The following is a 12,294-nucleotide window of genomic DNA, read 5'->3' on the forward strand; positions in this document are numbered from 1 at the left end:
TGCAAACGTAAAGGCTGCCTGTGGAAACTCGTCTCAGGAAGTGCGTTCTCTGCTTCTTTCCAATGTACTCCACCTTCCTTCTGCTCTGCACCAGGCACACGTGTCCTGGAAAGTGACTACAACTGTTCTGGAGGTGGGTGAGTCTCCAAAAACCGAAGGAGACATTGAGAATTGCCATGAAGTTGACCGAAGCCCACATGGGTGGCCTGAAGTTTGGGGGTGGAGGCAGCAGAAACTTGGGAAACACAAAGAAGACCTGATGCAGGAAGAAAGGCAGGAAGCAGGGGGCCAGAAGACAAGTGGCAGCCCGAGGGGACAGATGGCCAACCCATTCTGGTCCCGTGGGGCCAGGCACACCTACCTCGGACCAGGCAGACACGAGCCACTGCAGCTTCCTGGGCTTGTGGCAGCGCTGAAGCAGGCAGGCTTCCTGCATCCTGGGCTTGGGCTCCGAGGTGCAGACTGTGTCGGGCAGCAGCTGCGCCCTGGCTGAGGGGTTGGTGCTCTTGCAGGCCACGGACCTCTTCCTCCACCCCTTCCCACAGGTTCGTGAGCACTGTGCAGGAGAGCAAATGTCAGTGCCCAGCAAGGACCACGGGAATGAATTGGACTACACTGAAGGGGAGTCCCAGGCTCCAAGCCCTGCCTTCCACCGGAGAGGGCCGGCCACCACCCATGTCAACCCCGCCTGCCCAGTTACCTCTGCCCAGGGCCCAGTGCTCCATGCAGGTGGACAGCTCTGGGGGTTGCAGGCCTGCCTGCTGGGGGGCGCAGGCTGCAAACACAGGCTGGATGGGACTGGGTGGGAACTGTAGCGTGCACGCTGCATGCACTGCACCGGCCGGCTCTGGGTGCCCCCACCACAAGTCCGGGTGCAGGCACTCCAGTTCCCCACAGACCAGCTGCAGGGGACAAAGAGACAGTGGTGGGAGGTGTGCCGTCACTCCACGGGAAGAGGCCAGTGTGATCCCCCAGCAACAGCCCACCTGGGTGCAGGTATCTTCGGTGTCAGCTCTCACAGACAGGCATCTCTGACCTACAAGTCCCTCTCCTGCCCCTGTTGCCCCTCCCCTCTCTACTTAGGGGCCCGCCATCCCTTCCCCTCCCCTGGCTTTTGGGTTCCCCTGCACCTGTAAGTAACCCATCTCGGCAAAGGTGTCTGCTCTTTCTCTCCTTTTTTAAAGGAAAAGTCCAAATATAAAAAAATCAAGGACCTCTGCGTTCTCATCCACCCAGCTTCAGCAATGATCAACTTGTGCCCTCAACCCCTATAGCATTTTGCAGCAAATTCCAGACATATAAATATTTCAATATGCATCTCTAAAAGATAAGGATTCTTGTTTTTTTCTTAAACATAACCATAATACCAGTATGACAACTAAAAATTTAATGATAATTGCTTCGCATTACTAAATAGTCAGTGTCCCAATTCCCAGTTGTGCCCCAAATGTTGTAACTTAAGGCCACCTGCCTGTTTGTGAATCCAGATAAAGTCCACACTTGGCAACTGTTCGATGTGTCTTTCTTCTCTTTCAGGCTACAGGTTCTTCCTTAATCTTGTTTATTTTCCTCTTCAACTTATTTGTTACAGAAATGGGATCTTTTGTCTTACTAAGTCTCCCGTAGCCTTTATTTTGCTGATTGCAGGATTTTGTGAATTACATCTCAGTGGTGTTTCTTCACATGCTCCTCTATCCTCTATCCTTCCTGTCATTTAGGGGCTTTATCAGATTCTGGGTCAATTTTGTTTATATGACTATTTCATACGTGATGATGCATTCTTCCAACAGGGGCACATCATGTCTGGTTGTCTTTCAATTTGTTAGCATCTCTTCATTCCAGGTAATGTTTTCTCTCAGTGCCACGTTTTCCCTTCCTGGTTATAAGCATGTTCCCTGTCACCATGTGTGATGGGGCATGGGGGGGCGGGTGTCAGGTCTAGGCTCAGCCATTCTTGCTCTTGGATAAGCCTGTGTGTGTCTACAAAGCCTTGGTGGGCTTTGCACACACCCATCTGCAGAAGGCTCAATGTGCATCCTGGGGAGGGGGCTCGTCTGGAGAGGAGAGGTCCAGGAGGTCCAACGTGGCCCAGTACTATGGACTCAGCTGGCTGGAGGGCCGTGGGTTCCCTGCAGGAAGCAGCCGTTTGGACTCTGAGAGGACTTGACTTTCCGTTGCATTTATCTTCCCGTTTAGCCACCGCGGGAGAAGGCGGAAAGGCACGGGGGTGTTTATGAAAAACTGAAAATTCTGTGGAAGACGTTGGCACTACCTTGGTAGTTATGGAAAAATGACACTGAGGAAAAAGGAGAAGCCTATACAAGGTGGAGCAATACCACCCCTCTACATTGTGAGGAGGGGCCCACCCAGCCCCCTGCTCTGCCTCCTGCTCTGCCTCCCGCTGTTCGTGGTGACGACCAGAGCAGGTGCGTTTTGTCCTCCACTCCACAGCATTTCTGAGTTAGGGTAACAGTGGCTTCTTCCTAAATCTTAAGGTAAAACAGAATTTCTGAAGATGCCCAGATTTACTCTTTGGCTTAGTGACTTTCCATCCTGTCCTCCCACACTGAACCCTGACAGTCACACTCAGGTTGAGGAGCCAAAGCAGCAGCTTAGAGAGCTCATGAGGTGGCTCTCAGGAGCATGTATAGCACCTGGGACAGGTGTTCTAGGGACTGAAGTCTGTGAACCCAAGTTATATAGAAATGTTTAGGAGAAGATAAAAATGTCCCGTACCTCTCCTACCAGAGATAAACATTGTCATTATATCTTCACATTGGCTTCTGGTGCTTTCTGTGTGTGTGTGTGTTTAAATACGTTTTTTAACACGGTTGAGGGCAGGCAGTATATGCGACATTTTATTCAGCATTTCTAAAATTCAATGTCTAAAACAAGTCTTCTATTTTCAGTGTCTCTAATTTCACAATATGGACCAAGGTATATAAATATCTAAGGAAGGAAATAAAGGCAGAAGGACTGGAATCCTAAGCTCCAGGAGGCCCGTGAGCCCCTGAAATTGCACCAGTTCCACATGTGCCGTGCCTGCCAAGACGACAGAGAAAAATGATCAGTACCTTTCCTAAAGTTTTCAGAGGGGTTTGTGACCCAAATAGTTTTAGAGCCAAACTTTGGACTCTTGGGAAAATCCTGAGGATAACAGGTGGTGGAACCTCGAAGGCAAGGAAGCAGTCCCACCCAGAAGGGCGGGCACCCTGGCCCAGTGCTCGGAGTCTAGGCTGACCTGTAGCACAACATTTTCCTATTTGGTTTGTAGAAACTTTGAACTATTTTATACCAAGTGTTTTTCCTGAAAAGATTCCATTATGTTTTTAAGAAAATTGTAAATAAGTATAATGCAAATTTTTATAAACATAAAAGAAAATGTGAGGGTTGTAGGAAATATTTCACATCCACTGTGGAAATGCTCACATTTTTCAGTGCCAACAAGATTGGTGTTTTCTATTACACATTCAACCATCTAAATTGCACATCGTCATCATGAAGATTGGTTTTCAGCCTTGGGGCTGTGATGATTTTGCATCTGGAGTTTCTCGGTGGCTCTTCTGCCACTTCCATGTGCTTTCATGTTGCTTTTATGTTTCCTTCCATTTCTTACATTTGCTCTCTCAATCCTGCAGCCTTATAAAATATAATTGGTGTGTCCACACCAGGGCTGCAAAAAATGCCTTGGCGGCTCTCAGGCTTTTCACGCCACCTTGTTAAGTCTTCTGTCTCCACCATCTTAAGACGTTCCAACTGGGTAGATCCATTCTCTGCTCTTCTCTCTTAACTGCACATCATTAAGAAATAGTCCTGAACAGAGATCATCTGGGAACTCCAAGTGTCTGTTTTATTTCACAAGCACAACTCTGGAGGACTGTCTCCATTTCAGCTCGTGAGAGAGTCAAATCCCCACAAGCTTCTGTGCTGATGTCAGAGGGTTCCATGAGCACAAATGAGCTGTGTTCAGTAGCTAACTAGTGGCCATAATGGTACCTGCTTTGTTCTGATTTTCCCAAGTCCACCAGTTAGAACAAAGCAAGTGGCTAGCATCACCCAAAACAGTGAGGCTTCCAAGGCAGGACTCCTGCCCACCACCAATGGTACTCTCCTCTGCCCAGGGCTCCCACTGTGCGGCTCTCCGCGCTGCCTGGACAAGCGCTAGGATTTACGGCTTTCTCTCAGCAGTTTAGGTAGGACTTTCTGGCATCAATTGTCCAACATTCAATAACCCTAATGATCAACAGACATTAGCTCTTCTCCAGAAAATGATTTTTTCCCCCATTTAAAAAAAATAACATTTTGGTTTTAGTTATGTAAGGTTACCTTTGACAATGAAAATTTCCAGCCAGTGTTTGGCAAAATACCTTGTCATGAAACACCACACAAGCAGTCCGGCCAGACTCAGAGGCCGGTCCTGCCCTGGACCCCCGCCCACCTGAGCCATCCAAGGTCTGCTTAGGATTTAACATCAGTTTCTCAGACAGCACATGACCTCTACCTTCTTTAAAAATTTTGTTTCAGTTTGTTTTGCCTATTAATTCTTTCTGAAGTTCGAGATCAAGCATTCTGTCATTCTATTTTCAGGAATAACTCTTGACCTTCTATGTAGTAGTCTTGCACAACTTAATAAACACATGGAAAAATGACAGGACAGAAACCTTGTTACATCACAAAGCTGTGAGAGACCATGATAGATATTAGATGCTCACAGCTGGGTTTCCTTACAGAGGGTGACCACTGGATGTAGTGGGAGACAACTTAAAATACAGGGTTAGTATTTAATACAAGGGGCTTCTTCACCATCAGAGTCAGACTTGGGTACACGTGACTTTCACGTGTCAGCATTATGTGTCACAACTTTCATGTAGGCTGTTCTTAATTAAGTCATTCAGTTTTACTTTCCTAAATGATCTTTAATCACCTCTGCGGCTCTACACATAGACGTGCACACACTGCTCAATGGCCCAGGGGTTAGGACAGCGGCTGAGGCGGTCTGGCGGAATGGGGATTAGCTGACCTTTGAAGACACAATGACCTTGTCTTCCTGTGAAACTATAGCATCGTTTTACTTTCCTAAATGATCTTTAATCACCTCTGCGGCTCTACACATAGACGTGCACACACTGCTCAATGGCTCAGGGGTTAGGACAGCGGCTGAGGCGGTCTGGCGAAATGGGGATTAGCTGACCTTTGAAGACACAATGACCTTGTCTTCCTGTGAAACTATAGCATCTTCCCATGTGTAAGTAATTTGAGATCTACCATACTTTTCCTTTAAATGAAATGTCTTAAGGATAACAATGCACATTCAACAATAAACAGATGCTCGTCTGAAAAATCTGGGGCTAATGCTGGGGTCTGGCCCTGCTTTCCACGGAAAGCAGACCGGAAAGCCCATTACTGAGAACTGCTTGGCAAGGAACAGGGGCCTGGAAGCCAGGCCCTGCCGGCAGCACTCGGAGCTTGCAACTTGACAGTTACTTCATTTTCCTCGGCCTCAAAAGTCAAACCACTTTGTTTGACTTGTGACAGGAGACTTGTGAAGGAGAGATTTATAATGAGCCAGACACAGACACTGAATTGTTTTCATCTCTAAGTGCAGGATTTCTTTGCAGAGGCACATAAAGCCAAACCAAAGGACATCAAAAGCACCCCCTGATGGAGGTGCCATGGGTGTTAACTTTATGGACTGTGAGAAGCCAAAGGTATGTGAAGTTTTACCATTCAGAAGCCAACATGCCATTTCTACCAGGTTTTCCTGTCTTGCTCTCCTGTCATCAGATATCACCTTAAAAAGAACCAGCAAGATCTACAGCGCTTTCATTTACATGGGGAAAGACAGAGCAAAAGGAATTATAAGAGACATAGACAAAATAAAAGACCTGACTTTGCTGTTCAAAATGGGCTTAATAGTTCCCTGTTTCAACAAAAATCCTTCATCAGAGGATTTCTCTCTGCAGAATACTGGGAGTGTTTGCATTCTGTTCATTTAAATGAAAGCCTTCAGCTCATAAAAACTAAAAAGGAAATCATTAGATTCTAAATGATGATAAAACTCCGGACCTTTGGTGAGGCTGTCCCTCTACCCAGTTTCCATGGAAGGCTGGAAAAAAGAAAGCCAAGTGTTAGAGCTAGAAGCGACTTCAGATATGATGGAGTTTATAGCCTTGTCTCCTGTGTGAGGAGGCTGAGCTCCGAGCAGCTAGGGCTCCTTGAGTTGGTTGAAGGTGCAAACAGGAGGGACAGGAAACATAGTGCTGACCCACACCCCAAAGCAGCACTGCTGTCAGTACACATCACTCCTCCATTAGAAAGAACAGTCTTTTCCCATCTGCAGCTTTCAACGTTGGGAGGGCAACTCCTGTCTGCATGTGTCTGCACCCCTTCAATACCCAACTGTCCAGCCAAGTATTTCTATTACAAACACCATCTAGGTTACAAAGGTTTCCCACCACCCAATCACACACTTGTTTTTCCACTTGGCAGGGCTGATATAACTTCCCATGTGAGACTCCTCAGTTTTCTACTCTTAGGAAGGCAAAGCCGTGGACTATTTTCCAGACCAGTTTCTGTCCTAGTGATCCCTGCCTGTTCTGCTTTCCTGTGGACACTAGATGTACCACCTCGATGGGCTCCGCTTGCTCACTGGTCCATTTCCAGCCTCATTACAAGCTGTTCTTCACTCACTCCGGACTGACACACCCGGCTCATCGTGCCTCTCCATCCTCCTGGCAGAGCATATCGGTTGCCACCCACGCCATGCTGAGCCCATGCTTGTCAACAGCATTCTGCTGCCACCCGGCGACTCATGGGCTCACATGGAACCAGCCGAGTCTGTATTCCGTTCTGTTTATGTCAGCTGAACTTGTCATGGGAATTATGTAATATAATTAGATTTGGTGTAGCCTGATGAAATANGTCCAACATTCAATAACCCTAATGATCAACAGACATTAGCTCTTCTCCAGAAAATGATTTTTTCCCCCATTTAAAAAAAATAACATTTTGGTTTTAGTTATGTAAGGTTACCTTTGACAATGAAAATTTCCAGCCAGTGTTTGGCAAAATACCTTGTCATGAAACACCACACAAGCAGTCCGGCCAGACTCAGAGGCCGGTCCTGCCCTGGACCCCCGCCCACCTGAGCCATCCAAGGTCTGCTTAGGATTTAACATCAGTTTCTCAGACAGCACATGACCTCTACCTTCTTTAAAAATTTTGTTTCAGTTTGTTTTGCCTATTAATTCTTTCTGAAGTTCGAGATCAAGCATTCTGTCATTCTATTTTCAGGAATAACTCTTGACCTTCTATGTAGTAGTCTTGCACAACTTAATAAACACATGGAAAAATGACAGGACAGAAACCTTGTTACATCACAAAGCTGTGAGAGACCATGATAGATATTAGATGCTCACAGCTGGGTTTCCTTACAGAGGGTGACCACTGGATGTAGTGGGAGACAACTTAAAATACAGGGTTAGTATTTAATACAAGGGGCTTCTTCACCATCAGAGTCAGACTTGGGTACACGTGACTTTCACGTGTCAGCATTATGTGTCACAACTTTCATGTAGGCTGTTCTTAATTAAGTCATTCAGTTTTACTTTCCTAAATGATCTTTAATCACCTCTGCGGCTCTACACATAGACGTGCACACACTGCTCAATGGCTCAGGGGTTAGGACAGCGGCTGAGGCGGTCTGGCGAAATGGGGATTAGCTGACCTTTGAAGACACAATGACCTTGTCTTCCTGTGAAACTATAGCATCTTCCCATGTGTAAGTAATTTGAGATCTACCATACTTTTCCTTTAAATGAAATGTCTTAAGGATAACAATGCACATTCAACAATAAACAGATGCTCGTCTGAAAAATCTGGGGCTAATGCTGGGGTCTGGCCCTGCTTTCCACGGAAAGCAGACCGGAAAGCCCATTACTGAGAACTGCTTGGCAAGGAACAGGGGCCTGGAAGCCAGGCCCTGCCGGCAGCACTCGGAGCTTGCAACTTGACAGTTACTTCATTTTCCTCGGCCTCAAAAGTCAAACCACTTTGTTTGACTTGTGACAGGAGACTTGTGAAGGAGAGATTTATAATGAGCCAGACACAGACACTGAATTGTTTTCATCTCTAAGTGCAGGATTTCTTTGCAGAGGCACATAAAGCCAAACCAAAGGACATCAAAAGCACCCCCTGATGGAGGTGCCATGGGTGTTAACTTTATGGACTGTGAGAAGCCAAAGGTATGTGAAGTTTTACCATTCAGAAGCCAACATGCCATTTCTACCAGGTTTTCCTGTCTTGCTCTCCTGTCATCAGATATCACCTTAAAAAGAACCAGCAAGATCTACAGCGCTTTCATTTACATGGGGAAAGACAGAGCAAAAGGAATTATAAGAGACATAGACAAAATAAAAGACCTGACTTTGCTGTTCAAAATGGGCTTAATAGTTCCCTGTTTCAACAAAAATCCTTCATCAGAGGATTTCTCTCTGCAGAATACTGGGAGTGTTTGCATTCTGTTCATTTAAATGAAAGCCTTCAGCTCATAAAAACTAAAAAGGAAATCATTAGATTCTAAATGATGATAAAACTCCGGACCTTTGGTGAGGCTGTCCCTCTACCCAGTTTCCATGGAAGGCTGGAAAAAAGAAAGCCAAGTGTTAGAGCTAGAAGCGACTTCAGATATGATGGAGTTTATAGCCTTGTCTCCTGTGTGAGGAGGCTGAGCTCCGAGCAGCTAGGGCTCCTTGAGTTGGTTGAAGGTGCAAACAGGAGGGACAGGAAACATAGTGCTGACCCACACCCCAAAGCAGCACTGCTGTCAGTACACATCACTCCTCCATTAGAAAGAACAGTCTTTTCCCATCTGCAGCTTTCAACGTTGGGAGGGCAACTCCTGTCTGCATGTGTCTGCACCCCTTCAATACCCAACTGTCCAGCCAAGTATTTCTATTACAAACACCATCTAGGTTACAAAGGTTTCCCACCACCCAATCACACACTTGTTTTTCCACTTGGCAGGGCTGATATAACTTCCCATGTGAGACTCCTCAGTTTTCTACTCTTAGGAAGGCAAAGCCGTGGACTATTTTCCAGACCAGTTTCTGTCCTAGTGATCCCTGCCTGTTCTGCTTTCCTGTGGACACTAGATGTACCACCTCGATGGGCTCCGCTTGCTCACTGGTCCATTTCCAGCCTCATTACAAGCTGTTCTTCACTCACTCCGGACTGACACACCCGGCTCATCGTGCCTCTCCATCCTCCTGGCAGAGCATATCGGTTGCCACCCACGCCATGCTGAGCCCATGCTTGTCAACAGCATTCTGCTGCCACCCGGCGACTCACGGGCTCACTTGGAACCAGCTGAGTCTGTATTCCGTTCTGTTTATGTCAGCTGAACTTGTCATGGGAATTATGTAATATAATTAGATTTGGTGTAGCCTGATGAAATATGAGCATGAAAAAAAGAAGGTTGTTTCTATGAAAACTAAGTTGAATCTTTTGAATGACTCAGAGACCAGTCATTAAATGGAATTGCTATCAAATTAGGTGTGGCTGAAACAAAAAGAAAATATTGAGGAAAAAGAAGAAATTTAAATGATTTTGCATTCAGATGAACAGAACAAGTTTCACCCTTCTTTAAAGAAACTCAAACTGGAAATCATATGTGATGAGCATGTTTTATGCAAGTAACCAACTTAAATCTCCAACAGGAAGATTCCCTGTTCAAAGGTTATGGACATAATTTTAAAAGTTGGCAAACGGATGCACATTTATGTATTTTAAGTGAAAATATATGTTCAAGGTATGTGTGCATGTGTACTTTAAATGATCTTTTGCTCGTAACCCACTCTTTTCATCAACAGGTTGCATAAGAGAGCTTCCCTTCTGTTGGTGAACTCCTGAGCTCCACCCCTGCATACACCACTTACAAACATCACCGGCTGAAGGGTGCCAGAAACCTCGAGCCAGCTGCCCCCGTCTGTGCTCCTACTGCCCTTTCTGTCACCTGCACAAGAACAGGGACCCCTGGAGGCTTCCGTCCTACAGCCCTTCCCACATCCCACCAGATCACAAGGATTCTACTTCCCCTTTCTCCAGCAAAGCCCCTCCCTCCTGTACATCTGATGCTCACATGGGTTGAGTTTGGGTCTGTGAGGGTTAATTTTATGTATCAACTGGGATAGGCCACGGCACCCAGATATTTAGTCAAACATTATTCTAGATGTTTCTGTGAAAGTATTTCTTAGATGAGATTAACGTTTAAATCAGTAGACCGTGTAAAGCAGGTTACTCCCCATAACATGGGTGGGCCTCATCTAACCAGTTGAAGGCCTGAGCAGACAGAGACGATGTCCCCTGGGGAGGAAGGAATTCTGCCAGTGGACGCCTTCGGCCGTGAACGGCAGAACTGCAGAGCTGCAGACATGCCTCCTTCCTGGGGCTCCAGTGGGCAGCCTGGCCCTGTGCACTTTGCTACTGCCTGCAATCATGTAGCCAATTCCGTAAAATAAATCTCTCTACAAACACACACACACACACACACCCTATTGATTGTGTTTCTCTGGAGAACCCTGGCTGATAGAAGACCTCTTCTATGAATTGCTTCTTAATCCCCCATCCCTGCCGGGCCTGCCCTGATAGAGTCTTTCTCTACTCTGCTCCCCAGAAGAAGTATTTTCAGTGCTCAGACGAACATGCCCATTACTATTTAAGATCCTCGTGGCCCTCTGTTTCCCGAGCACAAGGCACACCTGACTGACCTGCCGGCCTGCTCCCCTTCCTCCCAGTGGGGGCCGGGGTGTCCAGTGCACCACTGGCCACAGGAGCCTGAAGCCCCCAGCAGGAGTCCCAGCTCTCAGAGCAGCAGGGCTGTTGCTGCAATGTGTCGGGTCATGGAAAAGCTCCTGGCCATAGTACAGAGTCCAACCTTTAACACTGAATCACTTAAAAAGTTAAAAACCTTAACTTTTGAAGGAAAAATAATACAAGCATCCTGCAGGTGCACTGGAAAGCCACGGGGAAGGGGCCACGAGGGCGCCCGTGCTCCGGGGACCTGCAGTGGCTGTCGCAGCTCCGTGTGGCCTCCTGGGCTCAGGCCACCGGGCCCGTGACTCTCTTCCACAGCCTTCCAGGGCCCAGAGGGGGACCCGTGGCACTGGGGTGGCCAGTACCAATCACGATCGGAACCTCACACTTTTCGGGAAAGAGAAAGGCTGTTTTGTGCACCACAAGAGAAAACGGCAAGAGGCGCGTCCAAAGGCTTCGTCCTGGGCGGGAGGCGACTCCCCCGCCCCTGAATATTTTCTTCTCACACAGAAGCACGTGCATGAAGCCAACAAGGAGGAGACTGGAACCAACAGCCACGACAGCAGCTGTGCCAATGTCCTCAGGGTAAGGTCGCACTGTGGAGCAGAGCATGCATCTGCCGCCAGCGGGGAAGGATGGCGGGAGAGCAGCACCTTGTAAATAAAAGCAGCAGGAACCGAGGTTCTTGTGCCACCTACTTACATGCTGGGAGGCAACCCCTCAAGTGCCTCAGCACTGCTTCCTGCCCCCAGGCCCCCTGCTCACAGGACCACCATGGCATCTCCTGCTGGAGCCTGGTGGCCCTGTCCTGTTACTCCACTCAGTGCACTGGCTCCATTGAAATGCACATGGGAGTGCGCCTCACCCCTTCATAGACAGCGACGTGGGGCACTGCAGGCAGGGCACCTGCCAGTCTCGGCCTCGGGCCTCACGGGAACCAGGAATCAGGAATGGCTGTGAGGAGAGAGGGACAAACACATTCCAGGAAGGGGTGCCGTCAAGAGAGGCAGCGTCGGACAGAGTGCTTAAGGGGACTGTGGGGAGGTGCAGCAGGCTCTAGAGGGGGAAGAGGCCACCAATGGTATTTGGGATCCAAGCAAAGGACCATGGAGAGGCACAGAATGCTGGATGTAGGGGAGGGTCTGTATTGGGTTCATATTTTAGAAAGAGCACTGCTACTGCAGAATGGACAGGAGATTAGAGGAGGAAAGGTCGACTGGAAACCTCCGAGGCTGCAGGGTGAGATGCTGGTGGCTCTGCCCATCAGAGGGGCCATGCTGTCTGTCCACAGAGCTACTTTTTGCAATGGAACATTTCTTCAGTGCCTTTTTGAAATGCACAGTTGTAAGCACATGCAAAGTTCTCAATACTTGTGACATATTGACCGTGAATATCACCCTCCTCAATTCATAGATATGGAACAATGTTATGTGTTAAATGTAGTAATATCCCTAAAATTTCCCTTTTGGGTTCACCATGGTG

The 12,294-nt window shown here is 47.5% G+C and overlaps 1 protein-coding gene across 1 annotated transcript in view; it reads right to left on the reverse strand.

The window, feature by feature from the left end:
- Positions 1-12,294, reverse strand: part of ADAMTS16 (ADAM metallopeptidase with thrombospondin type 1 motif, 16) — a gene marked incomplete at its 5' end in the record, with an annotated part of 142,187 nt that overhangs the window by 16,239 nt on the left and 113,654 nt on the right. Inside the window, 2 exons of the mRNA XM_008574715.1 lie at positions 362-556; positions 701-902. Coding sequence (XP_008572937.1) covers positions 362-556; positions 701-902 — 397 coding nt within the window. The remainder of the gene's footprint in view (positions 1-361; positions 557-700; positions 903-12,294) is intronic.

Source organism: Galeopterus variegatus, unplaced genomic scaffold, assembly GCF_000696425.1.
Source record: "Galeopterus variegatus unplaced genomic scaffold, G_variegatus-3.0.2 Scaffold1091, whole genome shotgun sequence".
NCBI lineage: Eukaryota > Metazoa > Chordata > Mammalia > Dermoptera > Cynocephalidae > Galeopterus > Galeopterus variegatus.